The following is a 25337-nucleotide window of genomic DNA, read 5'->3' as shown; positions in this document are numbered from 1 at the left end:
AATGTTTTCACTGTAATAAACTAGGACATGTAAAGTCACAGTGTTGGTGGTTGAAGAAAAGCTGATGTGGTAAAACAGGATAAGACAGTGGGGTTTCTTAAAGTGGTAAAGGAAAGCCCAAGTGAAGCGAAGGAGGTGCAAAAGATTCTACAGGCTGATCAAGAGTTGATTGATAAGAAGGTGCCAGATCTCTTTAAAGAATTTACTTGTATGGGTAAAGTTTGCTCATGTGCATCAGGAGGAGCAGGTAAAGAAGTCACAATTTTGAGAGATACGGGAGCTAGTCAATCTTTAATAGTCAGAGATGAGGAGTTATGTAGTTTGGGAAGAATACTGCCAGAAAAGGTGGTAATATGTGGAATTCAGGGTGAGAGTAGTAGTGTTCCATTATATAAGGTAAGGTTGGAAAGTGCAGTGAAGAGTGGTGAAGTGGTAGTAAGAGCAACAGAGAAACTATCTTGTCCAGGAATACAGTTTATCTTGGGTAATGATATAGCTGGATCGCATGTGGAAGTGATGCCCACTGTGGTTAATAAGCCAGTGGAAAATCAGACAACTGAAGTATTGAAGGACGAATATCCTGGGATTTTTCAGGAGTAACGAGGTCGCAAAGTCACAGGTTAAGACAAGGGGAGACATCAAAGAGTGAAGATAAAGTCAAAGTTCAATTATCAGAAACGACTTTTGATCAGATGGTTGGAAAAGAACAACAACAGGTGGAGGTTGAGGCGGATATTTTTATTTCAGGAAAATTGGTGGAGTTACAACAGAAATATTACAGCTAGAAAGATTGTGGAGGAGTTACTTAAATTCTTTACTAGATATGGACTACCCACAGAAATACAATCTAATCAAGGACCAAATTTTATCTAAAGGTTGTTCGAAGAAGTTATGGATAGCTTAGGAATAAAACAATTTAAATCAACTGCATACCATCCAGAATCACGGGAGCGTTAGAAAGGTGGCATCAGACATTAAAGACAATGTTGAGGCCTTATTGTCACGATTATCCAGAGGATTGGGATAAAGGAATTCCATTCGTACTGTTTCCAATTAAGGATGCACCGAATGAGTCAACCAAATTCAGTCCTTTTGAACTAATTTTTGGTCATGAGGTAAAAGGACCACTTCAAGTGATTGAGGAAAAATTGGTGATTGAGCAGTCGGAACTTACATTATTGGATTACGTGTCAAACTTTAGGGAATGATTAAATAGAGCAGGGGAATTGGCGAGACAACATTTAAAAGTTGCACAAAATGTGATAAAACGGTAGCGGACAAGAAAGCAAAGGTTTGTAGTTTTGCCAGTGGAGACAAAGTTTTAGTATTGTTATCAATGGCCGGTGAACCTTTAAAAGCAAAGTTTTGTGGACCTGATGAGATTGCAAGGAAAGTAAGTGAGGTGAATTATGTGGTAAAAATGCCAGAAAGGAAAACTCACCGAATGTGTCATGTGAATATGCTTAACAGGTACTTTGAAACGGAAGGAGAGAAACTGGAGGAGGTTTTAATGATTCTAACTCAAAGTGACAAACCAAATCCAGATGACTTTGAGTTTGACATCCCTCAAATTAAATTGTAAAATGAGGATGTTCTTAAAAATTGGGATAAATTGTTGAGTTACCTTCCAGAGGAAAGATAAACTTTGGTATTCTCGAAACCCTGGCCCATAATAATGTGAAATAAAAGTCGCATAAATCCCAGAGGACCATAGGCTGCTCTCCCCTTTGACAGAGAGAGAGCTGACTGGAGGCGATTTAACCCGAGGGTCAGCGCTCCTCAGGCAAGGGGCCTGTTTGAGAAGGTGGGGCCTTCATGAATAACCCCAGCCAGTACGGGAGTTGAATCCTCACTGTTGGCCTTGCTCTGCATCACGAACCAGTCGTACAGCCAACTGAGCTAACCGACCCTCTCGTAAATATGTAATAATTCCTTAAATATTAGGTGTTCCCTGGACCAATCAGTTTCCCAGTCCATCTCAAACAACTTGCCCCTCATATCCTGATAGGTTTCTTCTGTGAGGAACACCCAGATAAATTAAACAAAAGAACTTTGTAACCATCAGGGCCCATCTCCATGGCAACATGGCATGCTTTGAGGGGTTTGAAACAGAAATGGAAACTAAATATCTTCAAACTTCCAAATACCCTTTCACTCTGTGATCCTTGTGCAATTTGAAGCCAAGTATGAGCAACAAGGCTCAAAGTGCATCAGGAGGCAAAGTGGTGAGACCGGTCAGTCCAGCAGAAAGAAACCCTCTGACCATCCCCACTGACCACCTGTCAGAATGAACAAAATGCAGTCCTGGGTGTAGAGCAGAAACAATAACAGCAGAATCCAACCCCTGTAATCAATTGTGAAATTGTTGGTGTCACAGCTGGTGCGATGAATCATGCAATCCTGTCTCACATTGAGAAGTGGATGGCATCTCCCATGTGTGAACTCGCTGGTGTCTCCGAAGGGTGGATAACCGAGGGAATCCCTTCCCACACTGAGAGCAGCCTCTCCCCAGTGTGAACTCGCTGGTGTCTCCGCAGGTGAGATAACCGAGTAAATCCATTCCCACACTGAGAGCAGGTGAATGGCCTCTCCCCAGTGTGAACCCGCTGGTGTCTCTGAAGGTGAGATAATTGAGTGAATCCCGTCCCACACTGAGAGCAGGTGAATGGCCTCTCGCCAGTGTGAACTCGCTGGTGTTTCTGCAAACTGCATAGTTCAGTAAATCCTTTCCCACACTGAGAGCAGATGAACGGCCTCTCCCCGGTGTGAATTAGCTGGTGTCTCAATAGACGAGATGAATCACAAAATCCTTTTCCACACTGGGAGCAGGTGAATGGCCTCTCTCCGGTGTGAACTCGCTGGTGTGACTGCAGGTGAGATAACTGAGTGAATCCCTTCCCACACTGAGAGCAGGTGAATGGCCTCTCCCCAGTGTGAACTCGCTGGTGTTTCCGCAGGTGGGATAATTGAGTAAATCCTTTCCCACACTGAGAGCAGGCAAATGGCCTCTCCCCAGTGTGAATTCGCTGGTGTCTCAATAGGCGGGATGAGTCACAAAATCCTTTCCCACACTGAGAGCAGGTGAATGGCCTCTCCCCGGTGTGAACTCGCTGGTGTGACTGCAAGCTGTATACTTCAGTAAATCCTTTCCCACACTGGGAGCAGGAGAACGGCCTCTCCCCGGTGTGAACTCGCTGGTGTTTCTGTAGGGTGGATAATTGATTGAATCCTTTCCCACACTGAGAGCAAGTGAATGGCCTCTCCCCAGTGTGAATTCGCTGGTGTCTCAAAAGGCTAGATGAATCACAAAATCCTTTCCCACACTGAGAGCAGGTGAATGGCCTCTCCCCAGTGTGAACTCGCTGGTGTGACTGCAGGCTGTATCCTTCAGTAAATCCTTTCCCACACTGGGAGCAGGAGAACGGCCTCTCCCCAGTGTGACTGCGTCGATGGGTTTCCAGCTCTGATGGGGCTCGGAATCCCTTCCCACAGTCCCCACATTTCCATGGTTTCTCCATGTTTTGGGTCTCCCAGTGTTTCTGCAGGCTGGACAATCAGTTGAAGCCTCGTCCACAGACACAACACAGGTATGGTCTCTCCCTGCTGTGAATGTTATGCTTATTCAGGCTGTGTAACTGGTTAAAGAACTTTCCAGTCACTCTAGAACACTCTCACTCGGGTGTGTTGTGTGTATCTCGGTGCTTCTCCAGTCAATTGATGTTTCCACAGTCAGTTCACTGGAACACTCTCACTCGGGTGTGTGTTGTGTGGGTCTCGGTGTTTTTCCAGTCACACTGATGTTTCCACAGTCAGTTCACTGGAACACTCTCACTCGGGTGTGCGTATCTCCGTGCTTCTCCAGTCACACTGATGTTTGAAATCTTTAGAAGCTGAGAGTTCAGGCAAACATTTCTCCTTCTAGATTCAAAGGCCGATGATATTCAGGTTCCAAGGAAACCAGTGACTGTCAGAGCGAGACGTGACGTTTGAGATTTCTGTCTGTAATTTCTCCTCATCTAGTGTCCTGTGAAAACATTGAACAAATTTTATCACTGTCAGTACAGGACAGAAACGCCTCATCTCAGCTTTCTCTCCATTTATCTGCCCGTCCCCCATAACTCTGGACATCCTCATTAATCAGAGATCTATTGGGGGGGGGGGAGAGACCACGTGACACGGAAGCAGCTGCTTCTCTGCAGGTTCTGGCACCACACAACTATAATTCATCACGAAACCCGGAGAAATAACCTACCGGGCCCCGGTGACCTGAGCGGGGGCTGCAGCTTTCTGACAGGACTCAGCGGCCGCCATCTTAGTTGCGCACTGGCAGCAATGCGCATGCGCACTCGCCTTTTACATTGGGTACTCGCAGCAGTGCACATGCGCACCCGCCATCTTTATTGGGGCAGTAGCAGCAGAGCGCAGGCGCAGTCGCCATCATTGATGGGGGCAAATCTTTAAAAATGTTTCTTCGTGTCAGAATGACCATCAAACTGTTTCACTCTGAGTATTTATAAGGCAGAACAATGATATAATGACAATAATTCGTATTTGTATTGTGCCTTGACCAGAATAAAACTTTCAGACTTTTCAGAGAAACGTTACAAAATAACAATTGACACTGAGCCACAGGAGATATTAGCTTTGAGGAGAATCTTAATAGAGGAAAGTGAGTCAGGGAGTCGCAGAGTTTTAAAGAGGAAATTTCAGAGCTTGTGGCCCAGCCAAATGATAAAAGACCAGTCATGGTGGAGCGTCAGAAAAATAAGGAATGCTGTACTGGCCGGAATTAATGAGGGCAGAGATCTCCAAGAGGTGGTGATGGGGGGGGGGGGGGGGGGGGGAGATTACAGAGATCAGGATGATCACAACTATCACAATAGAAGAATGAGAAATTTCAACTTTCGGTGCTTCTGAAAGGGAATCATTTGTAGATCAGTGAGCACAGGGGATGGGTAAACAAGACTTGTGAGTAAACACATGGGCAGCAGAGTTTTGGATGGGATGGAGGGGGTTGTTTAACATTGGAGGCTGACTGGGAGTGTGTTAGAAAAATTTGGTCGAGAGGTAAAAGAATGAATGATGGTTTCTGTAGCAGATAAAAAGACACTAAGGCGGAGTCAGGCAGTGTTGCTGAGGTGGAAATAGGTGATCTTGGTGATGATGTGGATATGTGTTTGGAAGCTCAACAGGGGTGAAATATTTCACGAGGGTTGTGAACAGGCTGCTTCTGCCTCAGACATTTGGCAGGGACAAGGATGGAGTTAGTGGCGAGGGAGTGGAATTTGCAGAGGGGACGGAATCTTAATATTTGAAGAGGAAATTTCTGCTCGTCCAGTACTGGATGTCAGACAAGTTCAGACAGTGCGTCCCTTGGAGTGGAACATGCAAGGGATGGTTTTATGAGCAGGTGCTCTTACTGTGGGACTGGGTTCAAGACATCATCTGACCTCACTGTACACCAGCGAACTCACACTGGGAAGAGGCTGTTCACATGCTCCCAATGTGGGAAGACATTCACTCAGTCATCCAGCCTGCTGACACACAAGCAAGTTCATACTGGGGAGAGGCCGTTCAGCTGCTGCCAGTGTGGGAAGAGATTCACACAGTCATCCAGCTTGCTGACACACGAAGCAAATTCACACTGGGGAGAGGCCATTAACCTGCCCCATGAGTGGGAAGAGATTCACACGTTATCCAGTCTGCTGACAGTCAAGCGAATTGTTGACAATAACCTATCTAATGCATGCAATAAGGTTGAGTGGTATCAGAAATAGTGAAAGTAATGTCAATAGCACAACAGGATGCAGCTTTCAGCGATTACATTACAGTGCTGTTTTTGTTAGGTGATTTAACAGGATGTGATTGGAACATAAATAGATGCGTCATGAATTTGATTATAGCATTTGCTGGCTGGCCGGGAGACTTTAAAGTTTACTTTAATGTACCCAACAGCAAGTCAGAACTTGAAGCCAAAATTATGCTTTATTCCTGGTTCAGCAAGTGATGCAGCAACCATGTGCTTAAACATTTATTTATAAGGTACAGATTGTTGCTCGGTGTGAGAAGTATGGGCCATTGCAGGGAACTGTGCTCAGAATCAAATCTGCTCGACCTGACTGGGAATGTTTGCCGATTGTTTATGCCAAAAACCAAAGATGGAAGTGTGCACAGCCAGCAATTAAACCACCATTTCTCACCTTGATCATGGTGAACAATTTGCTCATACAATTTCTAAATAAAAGATGAAAGTGATGCATTTGGAGCAGTTGTTCTTCTCTGGTTTTGTAAAATTGAAGTCAAGTAGATGGAAATAAAAACTATTCCATGCTGAATGTTCTTTTAATTTTACAAACACAGGATGCGTAAATGCTCCTTTAATTGATTTGATGCCATCCGTAGATGGTTTTTGTCAGCTTTTTATATTGTTACTGGAGGAAGTTTGGGTATAGGATAGACACTGATACCGCGCTAGTTAAAACTTACAGGCCAGCAGAATCTAAGTATTCCCATTACTGTTTAAATATGTAAAATCTCAAGCCTCTAAATAAGGTAGATATGGACCTATTGCACCCTTTCTTTTGTGCCATAATTTCAGCGTTAATAAGGTAGTGGTTTGAACCATTCGGAGAATTAACAAAAGAAACAGTCACAAAGTAGCAGTTATGTTGACAACTTAATCAAATGTTTGAATACCATACTAATATAAGGCAGCTAATACTGATCTTGTACAGTGCAGATTTTTGCTCAACTAGTCCGGATATAGACTTTATCCATTTACAATTTTGGCTGACAAACATCTATGTAACTGGTTTTCCATCTGCATCCAAAATGGCAACACTGGATAGTGGGGAAAACAATTTAATGGCTGGAATATATATTCCATATTATTGACCCTCCTGAAATTTCCATCGTAGATATATGATTTGGATTTGATATGATTTATTGTCACTTGTACCGAAGTACAGTGAAAAGTATTTTTCTGCGGCCGAGGAAAGTACACAGCACGTACATAGTAGACACAAGAATAATCAACACGGAACAATGACAAATGGTACATCGACAAAACAGTGATTGGTTACAGTGCGGAATTATACAAGAGGAAAATAGTTTTAGTAGGTCAGAACGCTGATAGGAGATAAAAGAAAAGGGACAGAGGGAGGGAGCTCGCAGAGAGTCGCCATGCTCCAGATGCCATCTTTGGAAATAAATGATGCGCAGGTTAGGTGGGTTTGCCATGCTAAATTGCCCTTAATGTCCAGTTAGGTTGGGTTACTGGGTTACGGGGATAGGGTGGAGGTGTGGGCTAGGGTGGGGTGCTCTTTCCAAGGGCTGGTGCAGACTTGATGGGCCAAATGGCCTCCTTCTGCACTGTAAATTCTATGATTCTAAATGTTAAAAATGTAAAAGTAGTTACAGTGAGTGGATTCTTCTTTGAAGCACATCCAAGACCGATCCATCTTCATTGGGGTATGTTTCTGCTGATGTTAATAAATTTCAACCCAGTTTCATGGGCTAATATTCTGGATAAAATTTAAATAAAACAGCTTTGTGTTGAACACAGTTAAATCTTTTCTAACATTTCACAAACAAGTTAGTTCCCTTTGAAGGTCTCTCTCTTTCTCCCCTGTCATCTTATGACATCACCGCAATAGAATGTGATGACATCAGTGGATTCCACACTCCCAAAGGAACACGGTGATGTCAGCTTGACTTTAGACATAAGCAGTGTGATGGGAAATGTACAGAACTGTCCCAGTTGTTTTCTTCAAGAGAGAAACTTTTCTGCCACTGTCCCAACTCACACCGAGTCCCATTCACCGATCACCCCCTGTGCTCCCTGATCTACATCATAGAATTTACAGTGCAGAAGGAGGCCACTCGCCCCATCGAGTCCTCACCGGCCCTCGGAAAGAGCACCCCACACAAGCCCACCCGTAACACCACCCAACCTTTTTTGGACACCAGGGGCAATTTAGAATAGCACCAAACCTGCACATCTTTGGACTGTGGGAGGAAACCGGAGCACTCGGAGGAAACCCACGCAGACACGGGGAGAATGTGCAGACTCTGCACAGACAGTGACCCAAGCTGGGAATCGAACCTGGGACCCTGGTGCTGTGAAGCAACTGTGCTACCGTGCCTGTCCGTTCAATTAACACCTCAATTTTAAAATTCTCCTTCGGCCTGATTTTACCTCTGTACAAGTGACTGCGAATTTGGGTCAGTTAAAATCAGGTCCATTCTTTTCAAAACCTCCACAGCGTCTTTTATTTTCAAATCACCATATGGTCACAAATTCCCCACTCCCATCCCTGTAGTCTTCTCCAATTCGACAACCCTCGGAGCTATCTTTTTTTTTTTATTTTATTTTTAAAAAAAGAGTATCCAATTCATTTTTTTCAATTAAGGAGCAATTTAGTGTGGCCAATCCACCTAGCCTGCACATCTTTGGGTTCTGGGTGCGAAACTCACGCAAACACGGGGAGAATGTGCAAATTCCACACGGACAGTGACCCAGAGCCAAACCTGGGACCTCGACGCTGTGAGGCAGCAGTGCTATCCACTGCGCTATCGTGCTGCCCTCCCTCCGCGATATCTGTACTCCACTAATACTGCCCTCTTCAATATCCCCGGTTTCAATTGTACAACCACTGGGGATCTTGTCTTCAGCTGCCTGCGCCCTAGGTTTTGGAATTCCCTCCATAAACCTCTCTGCTCCTCAATCTTTTTGTTTCTTTAGGATATTCCTTAAAACCTTCCTCTTTGACCGAGCGACTGGTTAACTGAACCAATATCTCTTTATGTGGCTCAGTGTCAAATTTGGTTTGGTATTCACATCTGTGAAGATCTCTGGGAAGTTTAAAGGTGCTATACAAATGGATGTTGTTTTTGTTGTTGTGGTTAGATCATATTCAGTGGAACCTGCTCTTGTTAAGCAGTCAAACGCTTTCTTGCTGTGTCCAGAGAGCGCTACAGGAAGGCTGTTGACTATATTCGGCCGTGCAAGACTTCAATGGTTAAAATACACAGAAGAGTGAAGACATTGTTATGTCATCACTCGGAGCGAATGGAAACCCTTCTCTTTAAATACATATACAGGGAAGAGGCTGCAATGAAATCTGTCCTTTTTAATCTGCACAAAATAGGAGGCACAATTTCACAGACTGCTGGAGTCCATTCAGCCCAACATTCCTCTGCTATTTGTTTGAAAGGACCCTGATTCATCCAACTGCTCTGCTCTTTTTAACAGCCCTGCAAATTCTTCCCTTTTAAGTATTTTAACCTTTGGAAGATACTATTGAATCTGCTTTCAGACAGATCAGAAAAACTCACTAAAATCGCATTTCCAGCTCTGCCAATGACCTCAGAGGGACCCACTTTCTGTTAAAGAGCCTGTCAACCCCTCTCCGCAACTTTCCCTAACGTGCATAAACCTAACCCACCAAAATCAAATATATGTTAATTTAATTAAATGTATTAATTCTAAATCAGTGGAGATTCAAAGAACAAAGAAAGGTACAGCACAGGAACAGGCCCTTCGGCCCTCCACGCCCGTGCCAACCATGCTGCCCGACTAAACTAAAATCTTCTACACCTCCTGGGTCTGTATCCCTCTATTCCCATCCTATTCATGTATTTGTCAAGATGCTCCTTAAATGTCCCTATCCTCCCTGCTTCCACCACCTCCTCTGGCAGCGAGTTCCAGGCACCCACTACCCTCTGTGTAAAAAAACTTGCCTCGTACATCTCCTCTAAACCTTGCCCCTTAAACCTATGCCCCCTAGTAATTGATCCCTCTACGCTGGGGAAAAGCTCTGACTATCCACTCTGTCTATGCCCCTCATAATTTTGTAGACCTCTCTCAGGCCGCCCCTCAACCTCCGTTGTTCCAGAGAGAACAAACCAAGTTCATTCAACCGCTCCTCATAGCTAATGCCCTCCATATCAGGCAACATCCTGGTAAATCTCTTCTGCACCCTCTCTAAAGCCTCCACATCCTTCTGCTAGTGTGGCGACCAGAATCGAATACCTTCTCCAAGTGTGGCCTAACTACTTAGGCTGGTTTAGCACAGGGCTAAATCACTGGTTTTGAAAGCAGGCCAAGACAGGCCAGCAGCACGGTTCAATTCCTGTACCAGCCTCCCCGAACAGGCGCCGGAATGTGGCGACTAGGGGCTTTTCACAGTAACTTAATTTGAAGCCTACTTGTGACAATAAGCAATTTCTTTTTCATTTCACTAATGTTCTATACAGCTGCAACATGACTTGTCAATTCTTATACTCAATGCCCCGGCCAATGAAGGCAAGCATGCCGTATGCCTTCTTGACGACCTTCTCCACCGGTGTTGCCCCTTGCAGTGACCTGTGGACCTGTACACCTAGATCTCTCTGACTTTCAATACTTTTGAGGGTTCTATCATTCACTGTATATTCCCTACCTGCATTAGACCTTCCAAAATGCATTACCTCACATTTGTCCGGATTAAACTCCATCTGCCATCTCTCCGCCCAAGTCTCCAAGTCTTTGGAGCGCTGCCAACCCACGGAATTATTCCACTGGCCAATAGGGATCTTTTATTTTGAAACAAACTTTATTATTAACACAGTTCCAACTACATTGTTATCACAGAAAATAGCTTACAATTAACAGTTAAACAATTCTTTACAATAAAATTAAACAATTTAACTACTAACTTATACCTTCTCTCTCTCCAATTAAGCAAAGCCTATTATAGGTCAAAAGCCACTTGTAAATAAAGTTAGCAAACCCAGCGTTACTTACTATCCTGTGTAGAGAGTTGCTCTCAGCAAATGTGAGACATCCATTCAGCCACAACCTGCAAGTCGTTCTGTCTTTGGCAGACTAAAAGTTAAACTGCTTGCTGCAGACCTGGCTCCACCCATTAAATACATCTCTTTCCACGAACAGTCTCATGTCCATCTTAATAAGACTAAACACAATCCCTCAATTAACTGAACCCCAGGGAACCGTTTTTCTATGAAGAAATTTCCATTAGCACAATATAGTTTAAACAATTAAATGGTTAGCATCAATAATTATCCCCTGGGCAGCAAGGTGGGGCAGTGGTTAACACTGGGACTACGGCGCTGAGGACAGGGATTCGAATCGCAGCTCTAGGTCACTGTCGGTCTGGAGTTTGCATATTCTCCCCGTGTCTGCGTGGGTTTCACCCCCACAACCCAAAAGCTGTGCAGGCTAGGTGGATTTCCCCTTAGTTGGGGAAAAAAAATAATTGGGTACTCTGAATTTATTTTTTTTAAATCAATGATTATTAACTTTTACAACATCTTAATTGCATATCTTGCAGACACACCACCTGCCTAGATGTTAAAAATGGATTTTTTTAAATATCACTGCAACAGATATCTATGATACAATATATATAATAAATTCCTCCATTCATCAACTGTTCAGGATAAAATTAATGTATTACATCTGCTTCTGTGGATCATTTCAGTGGAAATGTGCCCTTGCTCAGAGATTCAGCCGACAGAAATGAAAATTGGGACACCGGCCAGTGCAGACGCTCCCACGTCATCAACTGTCAAAATGAACAGGGTTCAGTCCTGGATGTGACGAATAGTAGCAATAACAGCAGAATCCAACCCCTGTAATGACTTGTGAACTCGCTGGTGTTTCTGCAAGTGGGCTGTACTTCTGAATCCTTTCCCACACACGGAACAGATAAACGGCTTCTCATCAGTGTGAAGTCGCTGGTGTGTTAGCAAGTTGGATGAATTAACAAATCTCTTCCCACACACTGAGCAGGTGAACGGTCTCTCCCCAGTGTGAACTCGCTGGTGTGTCTGCAGGTTGGATAACTGAGTGAATCCCTTCCCACACACTGAGCAGGTGAATGGCTTCTCCCCAGTGTGAACTCGCTGGTGTCTCTGCAGGTGGATTGAATCAATAAATCTGTTTCCACAAACTGAACAAGTAAACGGCTTCTCCCCAGTATGAATTCGCTGGTGTCTGCTCAGGCTGGATGGATCTCCAAATTCCTTCCGACACACGGAGCAGGTGAATGGTCTCTCCCCAGAGTGAACTCGCTGGTGTGTTAGCAGGCTGGACAACTGAGTGAATCCCTTCCCACAGTCAGAACAGGTGTATGGCCTCTCTCCAGTGTGAACTCGGGAGTGTGTGTGCAGGTTGGATGAATCTCCGAATCCCTTCCCACACACGGAGCAGATAAACGGCATCTCCCCAGTGTGAATTCGCTGGTGTCTCAGTTGGGTGCATAACTGAGCAAATCCCTTCCCACACACAGAACAGATAAAAGGCCTCTCCCCAGTGTGAATTCGAAAGTGTGTGAGCAGTTTGAATGAATCTCCAAATCCCTTCCCACACACGGAGCAGATGAACGGCATCTCAGTGTGAAGTCGCCAGTGTGTAAGCAGACTGAATGAATGGACGAATCCCTTCCCACACAGCGAGCAGGTAAATGGTCTCTCCCCAGTGTGCACTTGCTGGTGTTTGCGTAGACTGGAAGAAGTAGTAACTCCCTTCCCCCACGAAGCAGGTGAACAGTGTGACCCCGCTGTGACCTCACTGGTGTGTCAGCAGGTTGGATGAAGCAGTAAGTCCTTTCCCACACTGAGAGCAGGTGAACGGTCTCTCCCCGGTGTGAGTGTGTCAATGAGATGGGGAAGTGATTCCCTTCCCACAATCGCCACGTTTCCACGGATCCCCCCCTGGTGCGGGAGTCTCGGTGCTTTTCCAGTCACACTGATGGTAAAATGACTGATGGCCGACTCCGTCAGATCTTGGGATGTGAAGTTGGGTTTGAGATTTCTTGCTGCAAATCCTCCCCTTTGAATATCCTGTTAAAGGAGTTTACAAATATCATCACTGTCAATACAACTCACAAATTCAGAACAGACAATTCTAGTTGCTGTCACACACTCTCTCCCTCTCTCTCTCCCTCCATTCTCACTCTGCTGTATCTAAGATACACACTCCTTATTCTCCAGAAGGTGGTAATTCATGCTGATCGACAGATCGACACACAGCGTTTCCTGTTCTCGACCAAGAGATCATATATCCTCAGAAATAAGAGCAGCAGTAGGCCATTCGGCCCATCAAACCTGTTTTTCTGTTTAATAAGATCACAGCTGATCGGATTGTGACCTTAACTTTGTTTCCTTCCTGTCACCCGTAACCCTCGACTCCATTTCTGATCAAAACTCTAACTGAGCCTTGAATATATTTAATGGTGCAGCCTCCACTGCTCTCTGGGGAAGAGAATTGCAAAGACTAACCACCCTCTGAGGGAAGACATTTCCCCTCATCTCCATCAGAAATGGGGACCCACTTGTTCCAGAATCCCCCAGGAGGGAAACATCCTCTCTTCATCTCCCCTATCATGTTCCCTCAGAATCTTATCTGTTTCAATATGGTCACCTCTAAACTCCAATGAGTACAGACCCAACATTTCCTCACAACACAACACCTTCATCCCAGGAATCAGCCCGGTGATCCTTCTCTGAATTGCTCCCAATGCAAGAATCACCCTCCTCAGTTAAGGAGACTAAAAGTGTGCACCGTACTCCAGGTACTGTGATCTGACAGTCATGACAGAGACATGGCTGCAAGATGACAAGGGCTGGGACCTGAATACTCAAGGCTGCATGACTTTTCAGAAGGACAGGAAGCTGGGAATATGCGGAGGGACAGCTCTGTTAATTAAGGACGGCATTAGTACAATAGAGAGAGATGACCTAAGTTATGGAGATCAAGATGCACAATCAGGTTGGGTATCGATAAGAAATGATAAAGTTAGGAAGTCACTTGTGGGAGTAGTTTCTAGGCCCCTGAACAGTAACCACACTGTAGGACGGATGGAGAATACAGGAAGGGACAATGGCTTGTGAGAAAAGTACAGCAATAATCATGGGTGATTTAAATCTACACATAGATTGGGCGAATCAGATTGGTAAAGGTAGCCAGGCAGATGAGCTCGCAGAGTCTTTTTGGGACAGTTTTTAACAGCAGCACATGCTAGAGCTGACCAGAGAGCAAACTATCGTAGATCACCCCAATCACTGAATTGTTCGGGTGCAGAAGGCCCATCGTGTCTGCACCGACTCTCCAAACAAGGATGATGACTTAGTGTCATTCCCCGTACCTCCCTTGACAACTTTGCACCTGAAAATATTGCTCAATACTGGGTTACAAAGTCCTTGGGGTTAAACCCAGCAGCTTCTCCTGCATCGCCACTCCAGCCAAACTGCTACAACAAACCAAAGGGAATTGGATAAGACCTTGGAAAGAAGAAATGCTGCAAGGAAGAGAAGAAAGGGCAGGGGAATGGGATGAGCCAGCATGGGTATGATGAGCTGAATGGCCTCCATCTGTATTGTATTCATTCAATCATTCTGTGAAAAAGGACTGTAACTGGAGGCCAGAGACTAACCTCCACAACCAACACCCTCCGCAATACAAATCCGTTCTTAATCTCTGCTTCTAAACTTGGGTTCTGTGAGAAACACCTCCAACAAAATAATAGCAAAATACTGTTGTTGCTGAAAATACTCAATATGTCAGCAAGTAATTGTGGCAGGAGAAACAGATAATATCTCAGAGAGTGCAGCATCAATACGAACAAGGAGCAGGAGCCATTCAGCCCCTCAAGCCTGCTCCACCATTTAATAAGATCATGGCTGATCAGATAGTAATTCCAAATCTTCAATTATAGGGAATAAATATGGTGCAGAATTTTTTTATTTTAAAAAAATATATATTTTATTGAAAATTTTTCGATCACAATTTTTTCCCCTTACACATCAAACATAACAAAAAAGAAAATTTAACAGTGAACAAATGGCTAATCAACATGGTAAACTAATCATTTAACATTAACTAAATCTTTCCACCCCCCCCCCCACCCTCCCCCCTGGGTTGCTGCTGCTGGTCATCTGTCTTCCCTCTAACGTTCCCCTAGGTAGTTGAGGAATGGCTGCCACCGCCTGGTGAACCCTTGAGCCGATCCTCTCAGCGCAAACTTCATCTGCTCCAGTTTTATGAACCCCGCCATATCATTTATCCAGGCCTCCAGTCCGGGGGGTTTCGCTTCCTTCCACATGAGTAAAGTCCTACGCCGGGCTACTAGGGACGCAAAGGCCACAACGTCGGCCTCTTTCACCTCCTGCACTCCCGGCTCATCCACAACTCCAAATAAAGCTAGTCCCCAGCCTGGTTTGACCCGGACCTTCACCACCTTCGAAATCACTCCCGTCACTCCCTTCCAATACCCTTCCAGTGCCAGGCACGACCAAAACATGTGTGCGTGGTTTGCCGGGCTTCCGCCACACCTCCCACACTTGTCCTCCACTCCGAAGAACCTGCTCAACCTTGCTCCCGTTATGTGTGCTCTATGTAGCACCTTGAATTGAATCAGGCTAAGCCTGGCGCACGAGGAAGAGGAATTTACCCTGCTTAGGGCATCAGCCCACATACCCTCCTCTATCTCCTCCCCTAGCTCTTCTTCCCACTTTCCTTTTAATTCACCCACCAGCTCCTCCCCCTCTTCCCTCATCTCTCGGTAAATCTCTGACACCTTGCCCTCCCCGACCCACCCCCCCGAAAGCACTCTGTCCTGGATCCCCTGTGCCGGGAGCAGCGGACATTCCCTCATCTGTTGTCTTGTGAACGCCCTCACCTGCATATATCTAAGGAAGTTTCCCCGGGGCAACTTATACTTTTCCTCCAATGCTCCCAAGCTCGCAAATGTCCCATCTATAAATAAATCTCCCACCCTCCTAATTCCCAACTGGTGCCAGCTCTGAAATCCTCCATCCATCCTTCCTGGGGCAAACCTGTGGTTGTTCCGGATTGGGGACCCCACCAGGGCTCCCCGCGCACCTCTCTGTCGCCTCCATTGTCCCCAAATATTCAATGTTGCCGCCGCCACTGGATTCGTGGTAAACTTTTTTGCTCAGAGCGGTAGCGGCGCCGTCACCAGCGCCTCTAGGCACGTCCCTTTCCAGGACTTTCTCTCCAATCTTTTCCACGCCGCTCCCTCTCCCTCCATCATCCATTTACGAATCATCGCCACATTGGCGGCCCAATAGTAGTCGCCCAAATTCGGTAGCGCCAATCCTCCTCTGTCTCTGCTACGTTGTAGGAACCCCCTCCTTACCCTCGGGACTTTCCCTGCCCACACGAAGCTCGTGATGCTCCTGTCTATTTTTTTAAAAAAGGTCTTAGTGAGTAGTATAGGGAGACATTGAAATACAAATAAGAACCTCGGGAGGACCATCATCTTAATTGCCTGCACTCTGCCCGCCAACGACAGAGGCTGCATGTCCCACCACTTGAAGTCCTCCTCCATTTGGTCTACCAATCGTGTCAGATTAAGTCTGTGTAGGGTTCCCCAGCTCCTAGCGATCTGAATCCCCAGGTATCGGAAGTTTCTTTCCACTTTCCTTAGAGGCAGGCCTTCTATCTCTCTACTCTGGTCCCCAGGGTGTATCACGAATAGTTCACTCTTCCCCATGTTAAGCCTATATCCCGAGAAATCTCCGAACTCCCTCAATATCTGCATGACCTCTGTCATCCCCCCCCCACTGGGTCCGTCACATACAACAGTAGGTCATCTGCGTATAGCAACACTCGGTGTTCTTCTCCCCCTCTAATCACCCCTCTCCATTTCCTGGAGTCTCTCAACGCCATGGCCAGAGGTTCAATTGCCAACGCGAACAACAATGGAGATAGCGGGCATCCCTGTCTTGTTCCCCTATATAGTCGGAAATACTCTGATCTTTGCCGACCCGTGACCACACTTGCCGTTGGGGCCCCATAAAGGAGTTTGACCCAGCTAATAAACCCGTTCCCGAACCCAAACCTCCTTAACACCTCCCATAAGTACTCCCACTCCACCCTATCAAATGCCTTCTCTGCATCCATTGCCGCCACTATCTCGGCCTCCCCCTCCACTGGGGGCATCATTATCACCCCTAATAGTCGTCGCACGTTGACATTCAGTTGTCTCCCCTTTACGAACCCTGTCTGGTCTTCGTGCACCACCCCCGGGACACAGTCCTCTATCCTCGATGCCAGTACCTTTCCAGCAATTTGGCGTCCACATTCAATAATGAAATAGGTATCTAGGACCCGCACTGCAACGGATCTTTATCCCGCTTCAGAATTAGCGATATCGTCGCCTCCGACATTGTCGGGGGTAAAGTCCCTCCTTCCCTGGCCTCATTAAACGTCCTCACCAACAGCGGGGCCAACAAGTCCACGTATTTTCTATAAAATTCCACCGGGAACCCGTCTGGTCCCGGAGCCTTCCCTGCTTGCATATTCCCCAGCCCCTTAACAACCTCATCCACCCCAATCGGTGCCCCCAGGCCTTCCACCTCCTGCTCCTCCACCCTCGGGAACCTCAATTGATCCAGGAACTGCCACATCCCCTCCTCTCCCTCCGGGGGTTGGGACCTATACAGTCCTTCATAAAAGGTCTTAAACACCTCGTTTATCTTCCCTGCTCTCCGCACCGTAGCTCCCTTTTCGTCTCTAATTCCCCCTATCTCCCTCGCCGCTGTCCTCTTTTGCAGCTGATGGGCCAGCAGGCGACTAGCCTTTTCCCCATATTCATACCTCCTCCCCTGTGCCTTCTTCCACAGCACCTCCGCCCTTCTTGTGGTCAAAAGGTCGAACTCCGTCTGGAGTCGTCTTCTCTCCCTGTACAGTCCCTCCTCCGGGGTCTCTGCAAATTCCCTGTCCACCCTTAAAATCTCCCCCAGTAATCTTTCCCTTTCCTTGGCCTCTGTTTTCCCTTTGTGGGCCCTAATGGAGATCAGCTCTCCTCTGACCACCGCTTTTAGTGCTTCCCATACCACTCCCACTCGGACCTCCCCATCGTCATTGGCCTCCAGGTACCTCTCAATACATCCCCGCACTCTTCCACACACTCCCTCATCCGCCATCAATCCCACATCTAATCGCCAGAGTGCTCGCTGCTCCCTTTCCTCTCCTAGTTCCAGGTCCACCCAGTGTGGGGCATGGTCCGAAACCGCTATGGCTGAATACTCAGCTTCTTCCACCCTTGAGATCAACGACCTTCCCAGAACAATAAAATCTATCCGGGAGTACACTTTATGGACATGGGAGAAGAAGGAGAACTCCCTGGCCCTCGGTCTCAGAAATCGCCATGGATCCACTCCCCCCATTGGGTCCATAAACCCCTTGAGCACCTTGGCCGCTGACGGCCTTCTTCCGGTCTTAGATCTGGATCTATCTAACCCTGGGTCCAGCACGGTGTTGAAGTCCCCTCCCAATATCAATTTTCCTACCTCCAGGTCCGGTATACGACCCAACATCCGTCTCATAAATCCCGCATCATCCCAATTCGGGGCATATACGTTAACCAGCACGACCTCCATTCCCTCCAGCCTGCCACTCACCATTACATATCTTCCTCCGCTATCTGCTACAATGCTCCTTGCTCAAATGCTACCCGTTTCCCCATCAATATGGCCACCCCTCTATTCTTTGCATCTAGCCCTGAGTGGAACACCTGTCCCACCCATCCTTTCCTTAACCTAACTTGGTCCGCCACCTTCAGGTGCGTCTCCTGGAGCATAGCCACGCCTGCCCTTAGTCCTTTCAAGTGCGCAAGCACTCGGGCCCTTTTAATCGGTCCATTCAGGCCTCTCACGTTCCACGTGATCAGCCTCACTAGAGGGCTACCTGCCCCCTTCCCGTGTCGACTAGCCATCACCTTCTCTAGGCCAGTCCCGTGTCCCGCCTCCGTGCTCCCACTCGCTCCCCAGGCGTCGCATTCCATCTCCGTCCACCCACTCTTTAGCCATTTCCTCTTTGATTTCCGCAGCAGCAACCCAGTTATCCCCCCCCAACCCCCTCCCCCCGCTAGATCCCCTTCTAGCGGGATTGCTCCCCCATATTACTTCCGCAAGTCAGCTGACTTCAACTCACCCCGGCTACTCCTGCTCCCTCCCTGACCCCCCCCGTGTGGGGAACTCCCATCTGCCTTGCGCCTGTCTTCCCGCCATTATCTTTCTGGCGCGGGAACATCCCTATATCTGACCGGCCTCTTGTGGCGCAGCTCCCTTTCCCCTCCCACTCCCATTCCTCATTCTCCGCCTATGTCCCTTCTTTCCCCCCTCACCGGCGCCCACATTTCTTAGTGTCTCCCCCCTTCCCAATTTACTTCTCTATTTACATCGACAATAACATTCCCTACAGTATCAGTACCTCAGTTCCGATCCAATTTCTCCTCTTTAATAAAGGTCCATGCTTCTTCCGCCGTTTCGAAATAGTGATGTCTCTCCTGGTACGTGACCCATAGTCGTGCCGGCTGCAGCATCCCGAACTTCACCTTTTTGTGTAACACCTCCTTGGCTCGGTTAAAACTCGCCCTCCTTCTCGCCACCTCCGCACTCCAATCCTGGTACACCCGTACCACTGCATTCTCTCATCTGCTACTCCGTAATTTTTTAGCCCATCTCAGGACCCCTTCTCTATCTTTAAGGCGGTGAAATCGCACGATTGTCGCCCTAGGTGGTTCTCCCGCTTTTGGTCTTCTCGCCGGGATCCGATGGGCCCCCTCCACCTCTAAGGGGCCCGCCGCAGGGGCCTCAGCTCCCATCAACGAGCTTAGCATCGCGCTTACATAAGCCCCGCAATCCGCTCCTTCCACTCCCTCAGAGAGACCCAGTATCCGAAGGTTCTTCCTTCGCGCTCTGTTTTCTAGGGCCTCAATCCTTTCAATGCACTTTTTGTGGAGCGCCTCGTGCGTCTGTGTTTTGACCGCCAGGCCCAGGATCTCGTCCTCAATATCCGTCACCTTCTGCTCCACCACGCGGAGCTCTGTCTCCTGGGTCCTTTGTGCCTCCTTGAGCCCCTCAATTGCCTGTAGCATCGGGGTCAGCACCTCCCTCTTTAGTAGCTCCACACACCGTCTCAAGAATTCGTCTTGCTCGGGCCCCCATGTCGCCTGGGCTTTCTCCGCCGCCATCTTGTGTCTTCTCCCTTTCTGTCCCTATCGTCGAGGATTCCTCGCGCTGCAGCCGCCAATATTTTCCTCTTTCGTTGGGGGGGGACTCCCTATTCACTCACCCCACACCGGGTTTCGTCACGCGAAAATTTCCCGTTGGGGCTCTTAAAAGAGCCCGAAGGTCCGTTGGAGCTGGAGCCGCCGAAACGTGCGGCTAGCTAGGCATCACCACAACCGGAAGTCGAATGCTGTGTCTTTATCCAACCATTAAAACGCAATATTGATCAATCGAATTTGTTGCTTTGTGATCTGATTTCCATTGGAGCCACGTGCCAAGATGTCAAATTATTAAATTAATTGATACAGCAACCAAAGTGCATGTGAAGTATCTGAATGAAACTAAATGGGCGGCACGGTGACATAGTGGCTAGCACTGCTGCTTCTGAGACCCGGGTTCAATTCCGGCCTCGGATAACTGTGGGAAGATTGCAGTTTCTCCCTGTGTCTGTTTCCTCCGGGTGCTCCGGTTTCCTCCCACAGTCCAAAGATGTAGAGGTTAGGTGGATTGGCCGTGATAAATTGGTGTACAAAAGATTAGGTGGTTCACCGGGATAGGGTGAAAGCATGGGATTAACTGGGGTGCTCTTTCCAAGGGCTGGTGCAGACTCGAATAGCCTCCTGCTGAACTGTAGGTTCTTTGATTCTTCCTCCAGTGTGACTGAGCTGTTATGTCAGCAAATAGGATGACCGAGTGAATTCATTTCCACATTCGCCTGGAGGCACATTCATTTTGGACCCAAGATGGCGCCGGAGCGTGGCGACTCTCTGTGAGCTCTACCAAACAGATCTTTTTACAACTTTATAATCGTACTACTATTTTAAAACTAATTGAACACGAACATTATCACTAACCTTTACTCCTGTATGCTTCACCCGATGCCGGTGTCTATGTATTTACATTGTGGACCTTGTGTTGCCCTTTCATGTATTTTCTTTTTATTTTATTTTCTTTAATGTACTAAATGATCTGTTTCAGCTGCTCTTAGAAAAATACTTTTCACTGTACCTCAGTACACGTGACAATAAACAAATCCAAATCCAAAGAATTTTGTGGTGGGATTTTACACCTGAGATTGAAGCTCAGTCAGTGATTTTAAACCCTTCTACTAATGAGTTCCACATTCTTAGCACTGTCAGTTAAAGAAAAGCAAAAATACTACAGATGATGGAAATCTGAATTAACAACAAAAATAATAATCTAATAATAATCTTTATTAGTGTCACAAGTAGGCTTACATTAACACGGCAATGAAGTTAATGTGAAAATCTCCTAGTCGCTACACTACGGTGCCTGTTTGGATACACCTAACAAGCACATCTTTCGGGACTTGTGGGAGGAAACCGGAGCACTCGGTCGACACCCACGCAGACACGGGGAGAACGTGCAGACTCTGCACAGACAGTGACCCAAGCCAGAATCGAAATACTCAGCAGATCTGGTAGTGTCTGTGGAGAGGGAGACATGGTTTACATTTCATGTCCAAGATCTTTCATCAGAACTACACTGCATCAGCACAGATCTGAAAGGTCAACTGTTTCTCAATCCCCAGATGTTGCCAGATATGCTGGGTATTTCCAGTATTTTCTATTTTAATGTCTAGTTAAAGAGAATTGCTCGTTAGATGTATTACTAAGTTATATTTATTTTCATCCTGATACAAGTGACAACATCTTCCAATTGTCTACCCTGTAAAACACTTCTATACGTTTATATTCCTCAATCATTCACTTTTCCAAAGGAAACGTCCCTAGCCTGCTCAATCTATCATGATGGGTATAACCTATCACTACAGAATTGCTCCAATAAAACTTTGCATTTTGACAAAGTTCACATATTAGCCGTTCATTCAGTCCACAACAGAATTTAATAGGTTGACAGATGCAGGTTTAATCACCGTCTGAAACATGCACATAAAGACAGACACAAGCGATTCTGTGACTGAATTGGAGTAAATGGCAGAGATTTTAATAGAATCAAATTTTTAAAAATCTGTCTTCATGATAGCGAAATAGGAAAACCCACTCGGGGAGATGAGAAAAACGAGGCTCAGTACAGATCCCGTGACGTCCCTCTTTCTTCAAGACGAACGGGATGAAGGCGCCAGAATGTCTCACACACAGAACAAAAAGGAATCAAATATAATGAAAATATCATTCTCAAATCTCCACCTGTAAAACTATCCCATTTCATTTCAATGCTGACTGTGCTCAATCTCACATGAGCACAATGGGGTTTGTATTTCCCGGTGACTCGAAATATTTTCTTTGTCAGACATGTTTGCAAATCAATGTTGTATATTTCAGAGTCTCACTTTCAAATGAGGACATAAATGTCAGATAAGATTAAGTTTTGAGTAACGGAACAGATGCTGAGTAAATTGATTGACATTTCTGGAAGCAACATGAGAATGATGTTATTACTGAATGAGCAGAAATCATTCCACCCTGAGAACGTTTCTCCATTTGAAAATTAGTTTGAAACCAAATAAAGTGGACTACTTAAACAAAGTGATCTCAACAGGGCTTTGTGAAGTTCTAAAAATCATTTCCCTCTCTAATAGACAGACTGTGTGAACAGGCTGTAGATCAAATAAAATTAAATTCTGTATATCAACTCAGAAATAATGAAGAGATGCTTGATCAGGAAAAAACACCTTCATAAATTTGGTATGAAATCAATTGCATGATTACATGTTGTTTATATCGTAAACTACATAATTTCCATGTTCACATCTCCTGGTCCAGTGAAACTTGATCATTAATTCAAACTGGGCATGGATTCGACAGAAATTCCTTTTTCAAAAGCGAATTGGACGATCACCTGAAATGGAGAAAACTCAAGGCCGTTGAAACAGAAAAACATTGAGATTAATCAAAAGATTGTTCTTTTGAAAAGCTGGTCGAGGTGATCGAAGTGCCACTTATTGCGTTTTGCCATTTTATGGTTACATTGATTTATTAGTCTCTCTGCAGAGACTAATTAAATCTCCCTAATGAGAACAGCCGAATTCTAAAAAACAAAGGCTCCAAAGTGTAACTGAGTGACAGAACAGTGTCAGCTTTCTGCACAGGGCCATTGGAGCGACTATCAGCCAGCTGTTTCTGTAGTGTAGTGGTTATCACGTTCGCCTCACACGCGAAAGGTCCCCGGTTCGAAACCGGGCAGAAACATTCTGGACGTTCCTCATTTGGCGATGAGTTGTATTCTTGCTGTTTTCTGTTTACTCATTAAGCGAATCCGTTACATTACACCCGTTTCAAATGATATCCTACAAAATCCACCATTATGGGGACTGGGAGGAATCGGTCAGAGAGTTCACGCGTGTTAAGTGTGAATGGTTTTCTAATGTGCTGTGACATTTTCTGATTCTGATAATAATTCTCTGCCGCTTGTCTAAGTTTTGAGCCGAATTGGACTCCCTCAAAAGAAGGTTCTTCAGTGTAACAAGAATGCAGGTTTCCTGTTCTCGGTCAGGGTCAAACTGGGTGCCTGTTTCTGTGGTGTGGTGATTGTCTTGTTTACTTTACACTCAAAAAACCCTGGATTGGAAACCGCGTAAAAACATTGTCGAACCCCATTCATTTAAGTGTGTAGGAAAAGTTGCATAATTGACATTTTCATTGTTACTCATCCCGAATAACCCTTGCACTGAGTAATTCTGCCGCGTGGAACCCCGGTCCCCAGAGCTTCAGCCTGATTCTCTGCATTGCCAGTTTAGTGCCAATAACACAACTCAACACCAACCAGTCCCCCAGTGAATCCGCAATAACACAACTCAACACCAACCACTCCCACAGTGAATCCGCAAGAACACAACTCAACACCAACCACTCCCCCAGTGAATCCGCAATAACACAACTCAACATCAACCACTCCCCCAGTGAATCCGCAATAACACAACTCAACACCAACCAGTCCCCCAGTGAATCCGCAATAACACAATTCAACACCAACCACTCCCCCAGTGAATCCGCAATAACACAACTCAACACCAACCACTCCCCCAGTGAATCCGCAATAACACAACTCAACACCAACCACTCCCCCAGTGAATCCGCAATAACACAGCTCAACACCAACCACTCCCCCAGTGAATCCGCAATAACACAACTCAACACCAACCACTCCCCCAGTGAATCCGCAATAACTCAACACCAACCACTCCCCCAGTGAATCCGCTATCGATTATTACCTGAATATAATATCTTACAAAACAAATGTCATTTGCTCTCATATATGCCGGAAATGTATTCAGGAGAAGCAGAAGTGCTGAAAATTGCCGGCACACTGAGCAGGAACAGAGATGCTCCTATTTTGACTTGGCACAAATATAAACAGTTCGTTCAATGGCGACAAATGCAGGTCAGAGGCTGGGAATGTCGCTGTTATTCTATTAAATTGATTAACACTAAAAGACCGGCTGGGAATCCTGCGGAGAGTAATTAACCCCCTTGCCCCCCCCCCCCCCCCCCGCCATCCCCTCCCAGCCTCTTCACCGTCAACAGTCACAAGTCAGGAATTAAATGGCTCAAAAGGCAGAGCTCGCCAGGTGGATTGGCCATGCGAAATCGCTGGGTTACGGGGGGTGGGGGGCACCTAGTTAGGGTGCTCTTTCCAAGGGTCGGTGGAGACTCGAAGGGCCGAATGGTGTCCTCCTGCACTCCAGGGATTGTATGATCCTACCAGTATTGATCTCCTTCAGTTCCTCCCTCTCACTAAGCCCTGCATCCCCAACATTTCTGGCATCTGATTTGTGTCAGTTTCTGTCCCTTTAGAATACACTGGAATTTGTCAAAAAGACTACCAAAAGTAAATCTAATAAAATAAACGATCAACTGAATTGGGTTAAAGTTCCTGAAAATGCATTTTTTCATAGGCTTTGCAAACTGATATCGACAAGTTGACCACGAGCCAGGAGTCGAACCTGAAATCTTCTAATCTGTAGGCAGGCGCGTTATCCATTGCGCCTCTGGCCCACAGGGGAATGACGTCGTTGCATCTGGTCCAACACGTCACATAGACTATTTAACCCAAAGTGCTTCACAACTCTGGGGGGAATTCTCTCAGGATCCCCTCTGGCGGATTGGATCAGAGTCAGGGTTGGAATTGGCGGCAATGTAAAATACACTAATGCTGTTCCCAGCGTGGGAAGTCATTCCCGAAAAATATAAAGAATGAGCTGGGATTTCTGGGATCGTGTCCAGCATCTGTTTGTGGGGAAATGTAGTTGGTGAATGCCCAGGCTTGGACAATACTTACCAGGACTAAAACAATAAGTGATTGAATTTAAA

The 25337-nt window shown here is 46.2% G+C and overlaps 2 protein-coding genes and 1 non-coding gene across 4 annotated transcripts in view; 2 read left to right on the top strand and 1 right to left on the bottom strand.

Moving 5' to 3' along the window:
• Window positions 1–25337, top strand: part of LOC140417783 (uncharacterized) — a 78096-nt gene that overhangs the window by 32519 nt on the left and 20240 nt on the right. The window contains 1 exon segment of the mRNA XM_072501244.1: window positions 5441–5633. Within this exon segment, the coding sequence (XP_072357345.1) occupies window positions 5441–5633 (193 nt within the window).
• On the bottom strand, window positions 718–10322 carry LOC140418870 (uncharacterized). Of its 2 annotated transcripts, none has more exons than XM_072502512.1 (2): window positions 7418–10322; window positions 718–4024 (listed from the first exon to the last, which is right to left on the bottom strand). In XM_072502512.1, exon 2 carries the CDS (start codon window positions 3516–3518, stop codon window positions 2406–2408), a length of 1113 nt encoding a protein of 370 aa, XP_072358613.1. In that variant the 5' UTR covers window positions 3519–4024; window positions 7418–10322; the 3' UTR covers window positions 718–2405. The 2 variants fall into 2 exon arrangements, with proteins under 2 accessions (XP_072358613.1, XP_072358612.1); XM_072502511.1 differs by lacking the exon at window positions 7418–10322 and adding an exon at window positions 4253–4341.
• On the top strand, window positions 23144–23216 carry trnav-cac (transfer RNA valine (anticodon CAC)). Its single transcript has one exon. It is a non-coding gene; the product is annotated as a tRNA-Val (tRNA).

This window comes from Scyliorhinus torazame, chromosome 5 (assembly GCF_047496885.1).
Source record: "Scyliorhinus torazame isolate Kashiwa2021f chromosome 5, sScyTor2.1, whole genome shotgun sequence".
Classification (NCBI taxonomy): Eukaryota; Metazoa; Chordata; class Chondrichthyes; order Carcharhiniformes; family Scyliorhinidae; genus Scyliorhinus; species Scyliorhinus torazame.
Note: the sequence above shows the minus strand (reverse complement) of the source record. Positions and strands in the feature narration are given on the sequence as shown.